The following is a 16,093-nucleotide window of genomic DNA, read 5'->3' as shown; positions in this document are numbered from 1 at the left end:
TCCCACGCATGCTAAAGTTTAACACATGGTAACTATTAACAACTAGTGCCTGAGGCTGCAGAGACGAGCAGAGGGCAGATACGAAGGGTTTAGTAGCCTATTATTAAGCCCTAAGGTGCAGCGGCGTTCGTAGTAACGGTTCTTACCGGCCTCAACTCTAACTTCCCCTTCCTACTCCTTCAGCGCCCGCCTAGAGCTCCCGCCTCGCTGATTGGTGGGGTCTCTCTGGATCTTCACCGCCGATCCAACCACGGAGAGCATAAATGGAGAGAGGCGGAACTAGGCACGGCTAGAGCGGCGCCCCTATTGGCTACAGACCACGGCGCGGACGGAAGTGCGCGTGCGCACAGGCGAGGCGCGCCCCCGGCGGCCGTTGAAAAATGGCGACTGTCGCCGAGTTGAAGGCCGGTGAGTGCGACTGGGAGGTCTACCTGGTGAAGTGTGTTGGCCTTCAGTCTGTGAAAAGGATGGGACGAAAGGAGGGCCCGCGGAACACTAAAGTCAGCCTGTCCCAGGGTTGTTCTGCGGCGTCAGGGCCTGCGGAGCATCCGGCGGGTGTGGCGGCTGCAGCTCCGGGCTCTAGGGGGTAGGGATGTGGTTACATGGGGGCTGTTTTTAAACCGACTTTAAACTGGAGGAGGAGCCCCGGGATCCGCGGGTACCTGAGAGGTCTGAAGTCCTGCACCTTGGGGCTCAGGCCCATCTTTCTGGATTCTGCCGGGGTCGAGGCCTTGGACCTGGCCTTTTCCTCCGGACTGATGGTTGCAGTACCGAAACAACTACTGTTGGTGTTCGGCCCAAACGTAAACCGTTTCCTTGGCTATCTACCTGAATCCGTACAGCCACCCGCGAGGTGGGTCACCATTTTCCATGGGGAAAAACTGTAGCTAGAAAGGTGTCTGGCCTGACCATATTCTCCTGTGTTTTTAAGAAAACTTCCACAAAGAGTCGAGTCTTTTAAGCTGAGAACATTTGTATACCGTTAGTTTTGACGCAGATGTCCAGGCAAGTAATAGTAATTATGGTTGTTAGTGATCGAGCCTTCTGTCAGGCACTACCCAACCCCTGTGTTATCTAATTGATTCCGTATAACAACCTTATACCCATTGCAGAGATTAGGAAATTGAGGCGCTGAGAGGTGAAACAGCTCACCCAAAATAATTTAGCTAGAAAAAGGCAGAGAGTAAGAACTTGGGAGATGCTGCACCAGGTCTGCAGGTCTTCGTTACTGAGTGATACTTGGTATCTGCTAGTAAGACCAGTTCCAGTTTTCGGGAGATTTAGGCTCTAAATCAATGATTCCTAGAGATTTGTTGGAGAAAATGATTTGAGAGTATGATTCAGTAACTATTGATATAAATGTATATTTGTGGCCTCGGGCTGGTGAACAGTCATTAAAAAGGCATACCTTTAGGATTTCCCTGGTGCAGTGACACCGCCCCCCCCCCCCCCCCCCCCCCCACACACACACACACAGTGCAGCCGGCACAGGTTCTATCCCTGGTCTGGGAACTAAAATCACACAGTGGGGCCAAAAAAAAGAGGCAACCTCTATCCACAAGCACAGACTCGACATGAGTTGGTGTACCCTCTCCCCAGGAAACACACATCACCTGTAATGTTGCATGCTACTTCTGAGGATTTACAGCTAGTAAAGAACCTGCTGCCAATTCAGGAAAGAGACTCAGGTTTGATCCCTGGGTCAGGAAGATCCCCTGGAGGAGGGCATGGCAACCCACTCCAGTGTTCTTGCCTGGAAAATGCCATGGAGAAAGGAGCCTGCAGGCTACGGCTCATAGAGGTGCAGAGAGTCCAATATGACTGAAGTGACTTAGCACACAGCACACTGTGTTTCCTATTGTTTAATATTTTACAGTTTTGGTAAAAGATTGTATAGTCCATGGGGTAGCAAAGAGTCCCACGTGACTGAGCGACCTTTCGCTTTCACCACTTTCACTCCGAGGATATAAACCAGGTTAAGAAGCTCTGTCTGAAGAAATTGTCATGGTGCAGTGTTTTAATAAATATGATAATAGAGTGAAGGTCAGAATGGCATGGAGATTAGGGATGTATTACACAGATATAGGGAGCCCTTTAGGTGTTTTCTGCATTCCTCAGCTCTGAATGTGCCTAGTGTTCAAGAGAAATCTAATGAAAATGTTTGCCAATCATTTATATTACTTGGGCTTTCACCTTTTTAAAGCAGTTTCACTTCACATTTTCCTGCCTTACTTGGTTCTGCCTCTGAGACATAGAGCTCATGTTGGAGAAGGCAAGTGAGGCAAGAGTTAGTGATCGAGCCCTGAGGTAGTGATGACATGCAAGGTTCCTAACTCCAAATTCTTCTTTTTCTGGTTATTTTTGTTTTGGGCTGCTCTGGGTCTTCACTGCTGTGTGTGGGCTTTCTCAAGTTGCAGTGAGCCTGTCTAGTTGTGGTGTGCAGGCTTCTCCTTTCGGAGGCTTCTCTAGTTGCGGAGCATGGAATCTAGAGCAGACTCAGTGGTTATGGCACGTGGGCTTAGTTGCCACGTCGCATGTGGAATAGTCCTGCCCCAGGGGTCAAACCTGTGTTTCTTGTGGTGGCAGGCAGACTCTTAACCGCTGGACCACCAGGGAAGTCCAGCTTCTTAATTCTCATTTCTCTGCTGAATTTGAGGCTGTGCTGTATGCGTATACAGAGTAATTGGATATGTCTAGGGTGGAATCTGTTTAATTTTCAAAGATGGAGTTAGAGAACAGGGGTTTAGTAATGATTCCAACATAATAAAGCTGTACCTTCCCTTCCCTTCATGGGCCTGTTACACAGTCTGATTGGGTGATAACTACTTTTAACCTCCCTGCAAAAAGAGGTTGAGGAGCTGATCTAAATGTAAAGAGCAAGGAAGGTTAAAGTCTAGTCTAGATTTATCCCTTTAATCATATGACCCAGATTTTTATTGTTTATCAAAGCTTAAAAAAAGTTTCATGTCCATGCCTACATGAATACAGTCTCTGGGCTCCCTTTATGAATTGTCATTATTGTGGTGTACTTATTTATAGCACAATACAGTATTAAACTATATTTATTATTCCAGTAGCATACAGCATGGGGTTTCCCTGGTGACTCAGTAGTAAAGAACCCACCTGCCAATGCAGGAGATTCCGGTTCAGTCCCTGGGTTAGGAAGATCCCCTGGAAAAGGAAATGGCAAACCACTATAGTATTCTTGCCTGGGAAATCCCATGCATAGAGGAGCCTGGCAGGCTTCAGTCCGTAGAGTTGCAGAGAGTCAGACACGGCTGAGCGACTGAGTGCAAGTATACAGCACAATATTATAAAGCCTTTAGGCAGCATTTATTGAGCTCTTACTCTGTTCTAGGCACTATGGGTGAAATGTGTTGCGTCTCTGGAGTTGTGATTTAGCTGTTAGGGACCACATGGGGGAAAAAAGTTTTTAGACAACTGTAAGGGATGATGCCAATTCAACCCTATCCATGTTATTATTTATAGCTAAAAACTCATTATCATAACTACTGATAATTGTAGTAGTGACCCTTGCTCATCAAGGTGTTAGATTACATTCAGCGTATATATCCCAGATTCCTTAAGATGGCATTGATAAGGCTACATGTTAGATTTCTAACTAGGCTTCAATTTAAAAATGTTACTTTTTTTTTTTTTAAGATTTATTTATTCATTTTTGACTGTGCTGAGTCTGTTGCTGCAGGGGCTTTTCTTTAGTTGTGGTGAGAAGAGGGCTGCTCTCCAGATGCAGTGCACAGGCTTCTCACTGCGGTGGTTTTTCTTGTGGAAGCACAGGCCCAGGCTCTAGGGCTTGCATGCTTCAGTAGTTTTGGCATGTGGGCATGCTAGTTGCGGCTCCTGGGCTCACAGGCTCAGTAGCTGTGGCACACAGGCTTAGTTGGTCTGCAGCATCCCTTCCTAGATCAGCGATGGAATCCATGTCCCCTGCATTGGCAGACAAATTCTTCACTACTGAGCCACAAGGAAGCCCCTAATCTTAGAATTTTAAGGAGTTAACTCATAGTTATCTTTAAAAAACAAACAAAAGCCCAGAACAAAAGCTCATCTCTTTTGTTCAGAATGGGCCATTTCCCAAGGGTTCCAGGTATCAATTTTATACAAAAGACACAACATAATCCTTTTTGGAGTGTACTTGTTATTTTCAATTATATACTTTCTAGACCAGAGATTTTTAGTGAAAGATTGAACCTGTCTCTTGGGCTTTCCTGGTGGCTCAGTGGTAGAGAATCCACCTGCAGTGCAGGAAATGTGGGTTGCATCCCTGGGTTGGGAAGGTCTTCTAGAGAAGGAACTGGCAACCCACTCCAGTATCCTTGCCAGGGAAATTCCATGGACAGAGGAGCCTGGCAGGCTATAGTCCATGGGGTCGCAAAAGAGTTGGACACAACTTAGCAAATAAACAGCAACAGAACCTGTCTGCAGTTGACAACTACTCTTGAAAAGATAGGAGACTCTGGGAGACAAGTTCAGGTCCTAGTGAGCTGAGTATAATTCTTCTCCCATTTTCTCTTCACTAAACTTGTGTATCAGTCTGTGGCCTCTTGCAGTGACACTGTTGGAAGGATAAACTTAACATTTGGTTAACTAAATTAAAGTAGTAAATCATTGCAATTTGGGAGCTTTATTTTCTATTGCAAATATGGCTTGTGGTAGCTAATGTGATGATTGTTCAGTTTGTCGTATTGTATAGATTGGAAGGGTGTGATATTTTAAACATTTTGTTTTAAAAGTTTGCCTAAGAATGGCAAAAACTTATTCTGTAACTGAAACATTAATACTTTATATTAAACAGTTTTAAAGGACACGTTGGAAAAAAGAGGAGTGTTAGGGCATTTAAAAGCAAGAATTCGTGCGGAAGTTTTCAATGCCCTTGATGATGAAAGTGAACCTCGGCCATCATTGTCTCATGAAAACTTTCTAATTAATGAACTAATTCGGGAGTATTTGGAATTCAACAAATACAAGTATACAGCGTCGGTCCTCATAGCAGGTAAGAGGTTATTTATTGTTAATCACCTGAGGTGAAATCTGCCTTTTCCTTTCCCCCAGTTCTCAGAAAGCGTTTAGCCTAGAAATCTAATTCCATTACCAAACGGTGTCATCTGGGACATGACTGGGACATAAAAATCCCATGGGTTCTTTTCATATCATAGCTTGAATAAGTTCTCATGATGTTTACTGGACTATAGGAGAAAATGACTAAAGACTTAACCTAGGTGCATACCTTGAAAGTCATAATTTCTGATTCTGAGAATAAACAGTTATTTACATTTTGCCCTATGTGCTGTCAGTCTTTTTCCTATGTATATGGTTTAAAAATACACACAGACTTAATATATATATTCTTTATTAAAAAATATAAAATGTTGAAGATAAAGCCTCAAAGTATTGCTCCCATGTATTGATTAGGCATGTATTCAGATGTATATAAAAGCATTATATTTAAAAAGGACTAGATAATCTATAGAAATTTCAAATCACTATGTTGTACACCTCACACTAAAATAATATTGTGAATCAACTAAAATTTAAAAAAGAAAACGATGAGGAAGATAAACTCCAAGCTCATTCTAGTGATGAGAGGGAGAGAAATGGTACTGGGAGAAGGGGGTCAACAATTAAAGTGAAATTTACTTTATCTGTTAAATTTTATTTCTTAAGAAAGAAAGCAAAAGAACTAGAAGAATGTGGACAGTAGTCAGGGTTGGTATTGCCCCTAGGCTGGGGGAGATGAGGTTGGGAAGACGATCAAAGCACCCTGCTTGTACATTTCTTGATTCCCTTGTCCAGTGTTTTACATACGCTTTAAGACTATTTGGTGCCTTGGAGATATGCTTCATCAAAGAAGAGAGATCATGAAGTAGATTTTGAAAGAATGGATTCCTTATTGTGATGCTGGAACTTTCCATTGGATACATCTTTTGTTAATATTCTAGGTCTTTTATTTAATGTTAAGTATATACCTTAACTGAATAAAGACTGATGATTTTTATTGGTTTAAGGATCATCAGTGTCAGTATCTTCACTTTCCTCAGTCTGTTATAGATGGCTGTATAATATGTTACTACTCAGAAAAGAAGAATGTGAAAATATCATCAATTAGATGTACTGGACTTACCTAGAATGAAATACAGTGACACAGTAGTCAGGTTTCTACAGGGTCTTGACTTTTAAAAAATTGAGATGTACTTAGCATAAAGATACTTTACCACTTTCAGTATTTAGTTCTGTGGATTTTGCCAGATTCACACAGTTGTGTGGCTGCCGCCACAGTCACAATATAGAAATGTCTGTCACCTCAAAAAAAATTCCCTGTGCCCTTTTGTAGACAACTTCTTTGCCTACTCTCAACTCCTGTCAACGTCTGATCTGTTATTTTCTGTACCTGGTCATTTGCCCTTTCCAGAATGTTGCATAAGTGAAACTGTACAGGATGTAGCGTTTTGAACCTGCTTCCTTTCACTCAGCGTAACGCATTTGAGACTGCTGTTTTTTCCCCCCTGAATAGCATTCCATTGTATGGCTGTGTTGATTTATCTGTTATCAGTTGATGGACATTCGAGTTGTTTCTAGTTTTTGGCAATTAAGAATGCAGCTGCCATTAACATTCACTTAACGAGGATTGTCTGAACTTGTTTTCACTTCTCTTGGGGAAAGAGCTATGAGTGGCTTTGCTGGGTTGTGTATGGTAATAAGTATCTGCTTTCCTTTGTGAGTAAATGCAGCATTTTGTTCTCCTGCCAGCAAAGTTCTCCCAGTTGCCCTGAATCCTTGCCAGCACTTCATATTTAGTGTTCATTTTACTTTTAGATTTATTGCCAACAAATGGATATCAGTGCTGTCATGTATTTAATTTGTAGGCTTCTTAGAAAATAGGACTTCTCAAGTCTAGTATATAGAAACAGTAATTTCCCAACTCAAAATTGGGGGATTTAAAAACTGACTTTATATTAAAGATATGCATTTAACAAAGTAGGTATTTTGAAAGTCATAAAATCACAGTTGCATCTGTCTTGGTGTGTGCCATCATCATTCTTCTAAAAGCTGAAAAATGTGTATACCTCTTAAGTGTGGTTTTTATAAAAATCCTATTTACTTTTTAGATTAATAAAGCCTCAGTGTTTTGTGATCTTCCCCCCAGAATCTGGTCAACCTGTAGTTCCACTGGACAGACAGTTTCTCGTCCATGAACTAAATGCATTTGAAGATTCAAAGGATAATACAATGTAAGAAGTTTTTTTTAAATAAGTTTTCAGATACTATTGTATTGGGGTCATAATTGTGTAGTGGTACTTTTATTTCATTTTAATTCATCAGGTATTTATTTGGGTCCAGTGTGTGTCTGGCACTGTACTACATCCAAGGGACACAGCAGTAAGTGCTAAAATGCCTGTGGTTTCAGAGGATGAAGTACCCCTGCTTCATTCTGAGGGTCGTGTCTCTCGGCTTCTTGATGCATCCTTTTGTTTTTCATCTGAGGCTTTGCTCTATCAATTGTTTTCTGCTTCATATTTAATCTTCGTCTTCTGCTTCCTTTACATCAGCTTAGGAATGTACTTAATTCTCCCCTTTCCCCCAAAATCCTATTTTTACTACTGAAGTTAGTGAAAATCAACCCTCTGTTTTCATTTTGTTAGCTACATTTTTTGCCTTCTGTACATTTAAAATTTTCTCCTCATCATTTATACTGAAATGTTTTGCCTTCTCTACATTTGAAATTCTCTCCTCATCATTTATACTGAAACTATGCTCTTGAGAAAGAGTGACCACTGTCTAATAGGTTCTTAGTTCTTTTTCTACTTTAATGTTTCCTAAACTTTTTCTAGAGTATCCCTGAATGGCAGAAAAAAATTATACCTAGGAAACCTGGGAACATAGCTCAAAGTAGTCTCCCTAGCAAGAAATTTCTTTGAAATCTTATGTTTTTCATTCTAAAAGTTTATTGAATATTTTCATTCTACTTCATGATGTAATTGTTTTACCATAAAAACGTTTAAAATGACATGCCAATAAAGTTGAACCGTCCCTCCAATCTTTGTGTAAAATGAATGTTCTGGGATCATAGGCTACCTTTAACCGCTACTTTGTATCAAGCCCCCAGCACTGAGAGCCGGAATATACCTATTTCCAATTTGAGAAGCTCAGTTTTACTTGACTTTCTGCAGTATTGTGTAATATTAACAGCTCTTCCTTAAAACACTTGTCACTTGTCTTTGATGACCCTTTACTGGCTTGGTTTTTCTGTCTCCCCAATAGTCATCTGAATGGTGACTGAACTGACTGACTGACTAGTGGTCATCTCAGTTTCTTCACCGACTCCTTTAGGAAGGTTCTTCTAAATTGTGGGCACTCTCCCCCAAGATCTGTCCTTAACTTTCTTTTCTTCTTGTCCCTCTGCCCACTTTTCTTACTAAGTATTCTTGAGTCCTTAGTGATGCCGCCACACTGGTGACTGTGCCTTAAATCTGACAGATCTCATGAACTGCGGGCACACATTTCAGCTGGTATCTCAAACTTGGTGTGTCTAAACATCAAGTCCGTTATTTTCATCTCTTCAAACCCCCCTTGTAACTTCCTCATAGAGCCATTCAGGTCCTTCCTTATCTCAGAGCTCACGTGTACTTCTGGCTCATTCTCACTTCTCCACCAGGCACTGCGAGTTTCATCAGTTCTGCCTGTGTGGTTGTGCCTATCTGTCCTTACGCCCTGCACCGGGCAGTTCAGGAGGCCTCTTTCCTGTTTCTCTCGAGTCATGTTCTTTTCTGACTCATGTGTCATGCTGCCAACAGTTTGCTTTCTGAAAGACACGTATTGCTTTGTTTAAAGCATTTCCACTGAAAAGATTTTAGATTTTAAAAAGTAATAAAGTCCATATACCAAGCATTAGGTGTAGGTGCCAGTGGAAGTCTGAAGTAGCACTCAACGTTCAGTAAATATTTTTATTTAATATTATTTAATATTAAATTAATATAATTAACTAATAATTATATAAATTATTTTATAATTGATATAATTATTATAATTAATATAATATTTAATTGATTATTTAATATTAATATTTTCAGTAAAAGTTAAAATTTCACAAAATATAGGGTAAAGTATTTAATGACCTTATATTCAGTCTAGCCATGACACCAAGTGAGTTTGTGCCAAACTTATGAAGAAAATTAGTATTTAGAGTTTCTGTTTTTCAAAATTGCAAATAAGGCATTGTGAAGCTGTACTTTAAAAACAATTATCACTATTTTTAACTCAGGATTTTTTTAAAAAGAAATCTGATATTGAAGCTGCAGGTTAAAATGAGCTGGTTATATGTTTTCTCATAACATCTAAAAATATCTAAATCTTAAATAGATTTTATTGTAAATTTAGCAAATAGAATTTTTTTTTTTTTAATTTAAAAATCCCCTTTGATCAGTTAACATTTGAGGAACCAATGGTTTAAAGTTGACCAAGAGACCTATTTTATATTCCTGGATACTGCTTTTATAAAAGCTGAGGCATCTTATTAAATAGAGAAACCCATTCTCTTGGTTTCCTTGTGGAATGGAAACATTGCTTTTGTGTGCAATTAGTTATTTGTTGCTGTATAATAGATTACCCCAGAATTTGGTGGTTTAATATAGCACTGTGGCGAGGAATCTTGAGAGTGACTTCTGTGGCTTAGCCTCAGTCATGAGGTTGCAGTTAAGATGTTGACTGCCGGGGGGCAGTCATCTCAAGTCCTGGCTGGAGCTGGAGGATCCATTTCCATGTGGCTCACTCACACGGCTGTTTGTTGGAGGCCTCAGTTCTTAACAATTACATACCTTTCCATAGGACAGCTTGAGTGGCAGCTGACTTCCCCAGAGTGACAGAGAGAGAAGGCAGGGGAGATGCCACAGTGCTGTTGATGACCTGGTCTCTGAAGCTGGGAGTGCTGTCCCTCAGTGCCTTACTTAGTTCTAGAAAAAGTGAGTTCAGCTCACACTCAGGAGAGTAAGGCTCCCACCTTTTGAAAAGAAAGAATATCATACTTTAAACTATCCCACCTGCTAGTAAGTAGATAAAAATCTCAAAAAGACAATCCATTAAATTGATATTTTCTAACTGTGAGATTGGAAACAAGAGAAAACCTCTCTTTATTGTCATCAGAGCAGCTTCCATTGGTGCAGGGGCATCAGGCAGCATACTCTTAGGGAAAAAATACAGGACTTGGGGTTCAAGTGTCAAGTTTGCTTACTATCCAAGCAGTCCTCTCGCAAATCCTCTGTGAGCGGTGGTTTTCCCATTTATAAGTTGGAGATGATGATTATGACATCACAAGATGAGGATAAAATAAAGAAAGGAAAGAATGTTTTGTAAACTGTAAAGTAGTTTTTAAAATTTTCTCACCTGACACCTGTATGGCTTACATTTGCGTACCATTTAATACATGCCAGGCACAGTTCTAAACACTTGACATTTATTGACGTATTTGGTCCATGACTGCCCCTTGAGTAGAGACTATATTTACCCTCATTTATAGAGGAAGAAACATTTATAAGGCTGAGGATATTAAAAGTCTTGCTGAATCTTGAATCCTGTCAAGTAGCAGGGCAAGGATTTAAACCCAGACAAGGATTTATGAATCCAATAAGTGTTTATTGTATCAGACAGTGTTAGGTAGTGGGAAATCTTACACTGGACTTGGAGTTAAAAAAGAAAAAAAAGCTGATTCCTGTGCATTGATTGAATTTGCTTTTCAGTTTAGATGAAATTTAACTTGTTAACATGTTTCCTATGGATTTTAAAATTATAGAGTCAAATTGTACGTTTACATTTCAAAAAGCATGAACAGTTTGCAATTTAGGTAATAACCATGCAACTTTTTTCTTTTAAGTCTAGTGAATTATTTGACTATTTTGGTGTCAGAGACTACCTTTTAGAGAATAGATATTTTAAAGTTTTTCCTGTTTATGCAAACTTAATTGATTTTTATTTTCTTCCTGCTATAGACCTCTTTTATATGGGATTTTAGCTCATTTCTTGCATGGAACTAAGGATGACAACCAAAATACATTTCTGAAAGGGTCTTCATTCCAGCCTCCAAACCCAAATCTTGGCAGACAACCTAGTGGAAGAAAGCAAATGGGTATGAGTTTTCTGAGACTTATCACTCAGCTTTCAGCAAGTGTATTTTCTTCCTATCTATTTTTATCTTTGAGGTAGTTTTTCCTAAGTTTTTGAGTCATAATTTAATTCCATTTATATCTAATATAGTTAGCCTGTGTTATTTATCTTCAAATAAAAACCAAAATAGTTTTTGAAAAGACAATCTTGTGAGGAGCAGAGAGAAGACTAGACAAAATTCTTTGATATAATTTCTGTAAAGAAGTATTGAAAAACTTGATTTTCACATAGATTTGTACTCTTTGGAGCAGCTTAGATCCTGAGCATCCTGAAGAAAGAGCTTTTTATCAAGTTACCTATTTTTTTCCCTCTCAAACTGAGAAAAGTCAAGATTGCTGAAAATAGAGCAGTCACAGGTTTATGTTTTGTCCTTTGCATTTTCAGGATTCTTTTTTGGTGGGGAGTGGGGTGAATATTTGTGGTAATGTAATTACTCACAAATAAATTCTTGAGAGAACAGCTAGCTCATATTTCTTTCAAGAATACTTACTCTTCCAATGAGCTTTCAGTTGTTTTGATTTTATCAAAACACTAAGACCTCAATTTGATAATCTAAATTGAATAGTTTATAGCTCAGTATTTCCAACTATGGTACAGCTGATCTCTCTTTTTAAGGACAGTCATAGGTGGGGCTCAGGCAGCTGATTATCAGAAGAAATATAAGTCTTGACTGTTGAAATAAACTTTTAAGAAACATCTTAAGTGCAGATTGTCTTTTGTAGTTTTTCTAAATTGCCATGAGCAATATTGATCATGTTAAATGTTTGCAATGTCTCTTAAGATCTGAAAGGAAAGTGATTTCTTGGAGGTTAGTTCTGCCTTTACTAGGAGTTATCCTTCTGTTTATCTTAGAATTCTGAATTGATGGGATGTTGGAAAAGAAATCACTCCCATCACTAATTTTACAGTTGAGAAAATCAAGACTAAGAGGCTCACTGCCTGTAGCTGATCATTTTCAGCAGAATCAGCACCCTGGATTGCCATTCCTGTGCACTTTTCCACGTAAAGAATATGAGAGGTTTTCCTATTTACTTTTTTAAGTATTGGTAAGGAACTGCCATTATTGCCTGCTATTTGGCAAGAACTTAAAAAGCAAAGCCAGACACCTGGTACAAGAGTAAACCCCTAAACATCAGTGATGTAAGGGAGAATTCCCTCTGAGCTCATCTCCTTGCCTCTCCCTAACACCTCGGCTTCCCCCTGCTCCATAGAAGGCAGCACTGTTAGCTTGGCGGGTGTCCTCAGGGGCCATCTCTATTTACAGGCGCTGTTTCTGCGCATAGCATCCTACATTTGTTTCCACATGTTATCAGTTTATGTGAGTCTGCTCCTACCTCATTCTTAAATTCCTGTATAGTATTCTGCGGTGCTACTGCTAATCACTCTTTGCTAATGTACTTTTGTATGTTTTAAATTTCTTGGTTTACAGTATTGGAGGGTAGCATTAGCATTTCTCTTACGTGCATACCTTGAAGTAAAATTGGTTCAAAATATTGCATATTAAAAAATGTGGTAGATACTGTCTAATTCTCCTCCAAAAAGGCTTTACCATTTTACATGTTTACCAAGAATATATGATAATACTAGTTTCTCTATTTAATTGTCACCAGTGGATAGCGTATGCATTAACTCTTGTTAGCACAGCAAACCTGTAACATTGGTGTTTGTAGTTGTAGTGGGAGGGGAGCAGGAACAGGAGAGTGCTAGAGAGGATGCAAGAGTCCTTGGTTACCTTGGCTCCTCCCTGTAGAAAGAGCCAGAGACATCAGAGAATAGAGTTGAGCTCAGCAAAGCTTTGGACGCCTGTTCTGTGGAAGACTCAGAAAGGAGGGTGAGTGCACTAATAGGAGAACAGTGATCTACACAGGTTATTTTTCTTGATTGTCAAAAATGTTCTTGGCACAACAGGGACGGTGAAGAATTGTTAACTCCAAATTGTATAAGGTTTCTGTAACATATTTAAGCATCCTATTTACTTTCTCAACAGCAACTTATTGTGTGAAGGATACATTTTATTTGACAACATTGAGAAAGTTACAAAGAAATTAAAATTATTCTTCAGATTAAATACCTTCTATTGACATAAACTCAATCCAGGTGAAATATAAAACACTAAAATTAAACTCTCTTTTATTGGAAAATGAGTCCCAAGCGTGCCATCATGAAAGCACTTTTTTTAAAGGATTTGTTTGGGTTTTTCGGCTGTGCTGGGTCTTCGCTGCTGCCCCCGGGCTTTCTCTGGTTGCAGCAAGTAGGGGCTGCTCTTTGTTGTGGGTGCGCGGGCTCCTCATTGCGGTGGCTTCTCTTGTCGTGGGGCACAGGTTCTAGGTGTGCCGGAACAGGAGTTGTGGCACAAGGGCTTAGTTTCCCCACAACTAAACAAAAATTGCCCTCTTGTTTTTGGCCGAAGACTATTTCCTACAATTTCAGTGGATGGTTTTCTGAGTTTGGTAGGAAGTTTTCTTCTCAAGCCACAAGAGGGTGCTGCTGGGAGGATTTCTGTTTGAAGAAGAGTTTTGTTTTTTTTTTCTTTTTGGTTAACTTTGGCATCCCTCAAAATACTAATTGAAAACACAGTCCTTTGTTGTGAATTCCAGTCCTTACATACAGTGTAAGTTTGTAAGTACTTACCCATGAGTTTACTCCAGGGTGTACTCTTTTCACTTAAAAAAAAAAAAGAATAATTAATAAGTCCCTAGTACTAAACATTTCCCATTTTTTCAATAGTGTTAAATAAAAAATCCAACATTTTTTTCACTGTTCTAAGCCATCTAAAGACCTTGTATGATAGAAATATGTAGTATCCTAAAATATGTATAGTTAAGTCTGCCTACTGCCCATTTTGACCTTCTCTTGTATTCTTGCAGAAGACCACTTGCGGAAGGAGCAGGGGAGGGGCACTGATACTGAAAACCTGCACACTTCTGCCTCGGTGAAGAGATGACACTTCCAACTGGGGCATCTTTTATCTTAAACTTGTGTGTATTAAATAACTTATTTATTCTCCCAATGTTACCAGAATTCATCGCTAGTATTGTACTTTGTAAAAACGTGAAGTTTCTACAAAACCTTTAGCCCCTCATGTTTTACTGCATTTGTGAATAAAAGCTAACTCTGTCATCTAGTTTACCAGATTTGACTTGAAAGAAAATGTGTGGTTTCTAGGACGATTTTAAAGGTCCCTAAATCTGTGAGAAACGAAAGGGTTTTTTTTTGGTACTCTATAAATTCTTCTAAAGAAAAAAAATCAAGTATTTCTAGCCATATGCCCTGTTCTGTTTTTGGCTGTGCTTCGCAGCTTGTGGAATCTTAGTTCCCTGACCGCGGATTGAACCTGGGCCCTGGCACTGAAAGTACTGAGTCCTAACCACTGTACCTCCAGGGAGTTCCCTGCTCTGTTCTTTACCATGGCACATTAATTAAATTTCTTTCAGGCTGGAATAATGTGGATTTACAGGAAAATACATTCATTAAAAAAAAAAACCACACATTTAAAAAAACACTAAAGCCAGAAAAAACTTAATTCCTATAAACTTTGATTTGGGGGGGTGGGTGAAACTAGCTATTTTTTAGATAACCATTTATAATTAGGTTTAAATATCTGAATTACTATCTAAAATTGAACTTTAAAACTTGGTAACAATGTACTTTTTATTTTCTTAAACAATCTTGGCTTCTCCTAGAAGATTTAATTAAAAGGTGGGGGTGGGGGATAATTCTTTTAATTTTGCTGTAAGTAAAACAAAGAGTTTATTACTTGAAGAATGTGGAATAAGCATGATGAGACAGGCTTTAGGAGAAATACCGGAAAGTACCTTTTAAAAGATGGCATTGTTTTATCTTCATTGTGGCCCTCAGTTGTGCAGTTACCAGATGAGCTCTGAAAGGGCCAACCCTCACTTGTATGGGCTCTGAAAGCCTTCTTAAATATCATGTTTTATTCCTGGGATAGAAAAGTAGTAAGATTTCTTATAGTGCCATCTCTAAAATGCTTTGATATTTATTGACATTTTTATAATGTGGAATCTTCAGGCTGGCTTCACTGAAGCAGCAAATGAGTATAGTAGACAGAACCTGATTGGCACAAGATACAAGGTATATTCAGAACAAAACTGCATGGGTACCTATACACTGACATTATTTAGCTTTAACATTTTCCATAGGAAGGGTGATAAGGAAGGACTGTAGCTGGCAAAATTGGCATTCCTTTTGGGGTGTTGATTCTGTGCTGCTTTTGGAAATTACCAAACCTTTATTTCTGGTGCTAGTCAAGTTTTTGGTGTAAGGAGTTCAATCCTTACAGATTAACCAAGAATTTTTATCTTAATGCTGAAAACTATTAAAGAAGTTCCCTTATATCATACTTTACAAGTCAAAAGATTTTTGAGAGCCCCTATTAGTGGGCTAAAATTATATATACAGATGTAGAAATACTATAAAAGGCTCATTTCCATTTTTTAAATGAAATCTATAGTACCTGATTACAATGATGAATTCCACTGTATTGTATAGGGGAATGTAACTATCTAAATTCTTCTGAGAGGATTTGGTTTACACCCAGGAATGTTGGCAGTGGACACTGTTTACCTCAGGAATTGCAATCATGCAGGACTAGTTTAAGAAAAAGTGCTGAAGTTTGTCATTTTGGATACAATATGAAATCATCAAAATAGAAGCTAAATGAAATTGTCACGTGAAGTCCATATTGTGTCTGTATGCATTATTCTGTAATTTGTTTGTACCTAGGCAACTTTTATACTTTCAGTGTACCATTTAATAAAAAAAAAAAAGCGTGCAAAAGGTGTTCCTATGACTCTTCTGTCATCAAGAGATGTCCACTGGAACCAGAATAAGGCTTGGCGATGGTTCCTTAGGCTTTCTTTGGGGATCTCCGGCAACCTAGCTGTTGGAGGGTTGA

The 16,093-nt window shown here is 39.1% G+C and overlaps 1 protein-coding gene across 2 annotated transcripts; it reads left to right on the top strand.

The window, feature by feature from the left end:
- The first annotated feature begins 304 nt into the window (after positions 1 to 304).
- Positions 305 to 15,975, top strand: CEP20 (centrosomal protein 20). Of its 2 annotated transcripts, XM_020902830.2 has the most exons (5): positions 305 to 408; positions 4,817 to 5,014; positions 7,166 to 7,250; positions 11,001 to 11,137; positions 14,043 to 15,975. In XM_020902830.2, the coding sequence occupies exons 1-5, from the start codon at positions 381 to 383 to the stop codon at positions 14,117 to 14,119; spliced, it is 525 nt and encodes a 174-aa protein (XP_020758489.1). In that variant the 5' UTR covers positions 305 to 380; the 3' UTR covers positions 14,120 to 15,975. The 2 variants fall into 2 exon arrangements, with proteins under 2 accessions (XP_020758489.1, XP_070316977.1); XM_070460876.1 differs by lacking the exons at positions 7,166 to 7,250; positions 11,001 to 11,137.
- The last annotated feature ends 118 nt before the right edge of the window (positions 15,976 to 16,093 follow it).

The sequence above is a fragment of the Odocoileus virginianus genome, chromosome 33 (assembly GCF_023699985.2).
Source record: "Odocoileus virginianus isolate 20LAN1187 ecotype Illinois chromosome 33, Ovbor_1.2, whole genome shotgun sequence".
NCBI lineage: Eukaryota > Metazoa > Chordata > Mammalia > Artiodactyla > Cervidae > Odocoileus > Odocoileus virginianus.
The sequence above is the reverse complement of the archived record's forward strand: the minus strand, read 5'-3'. Positions and strand labels throughout refer to the sequence as shown.

Bases quoted from the DNA above. Each gene is read 5' to 3' on its own strand.
- CEP20 (XM_020902830.2), top strand. From the start codon at position 381: ATGGCGACTGTCGCCGAGTTGAAGGCCG. The intron at 409-4,816 runs GTGAGTGCGACT...TATATTAAACAG, and splicing joins TGTCGCCGAGTTGAAGGCCG to TTTTAAAGGACACGTTGGAA. The intron at 5,015-7,165 runs GTAAGAGGTTAT...TCTTCCCCCCAG, and splicing joins AGCGTCGGTCCTCATAGCAG to AATCTGGTCAACCTGTAGTT.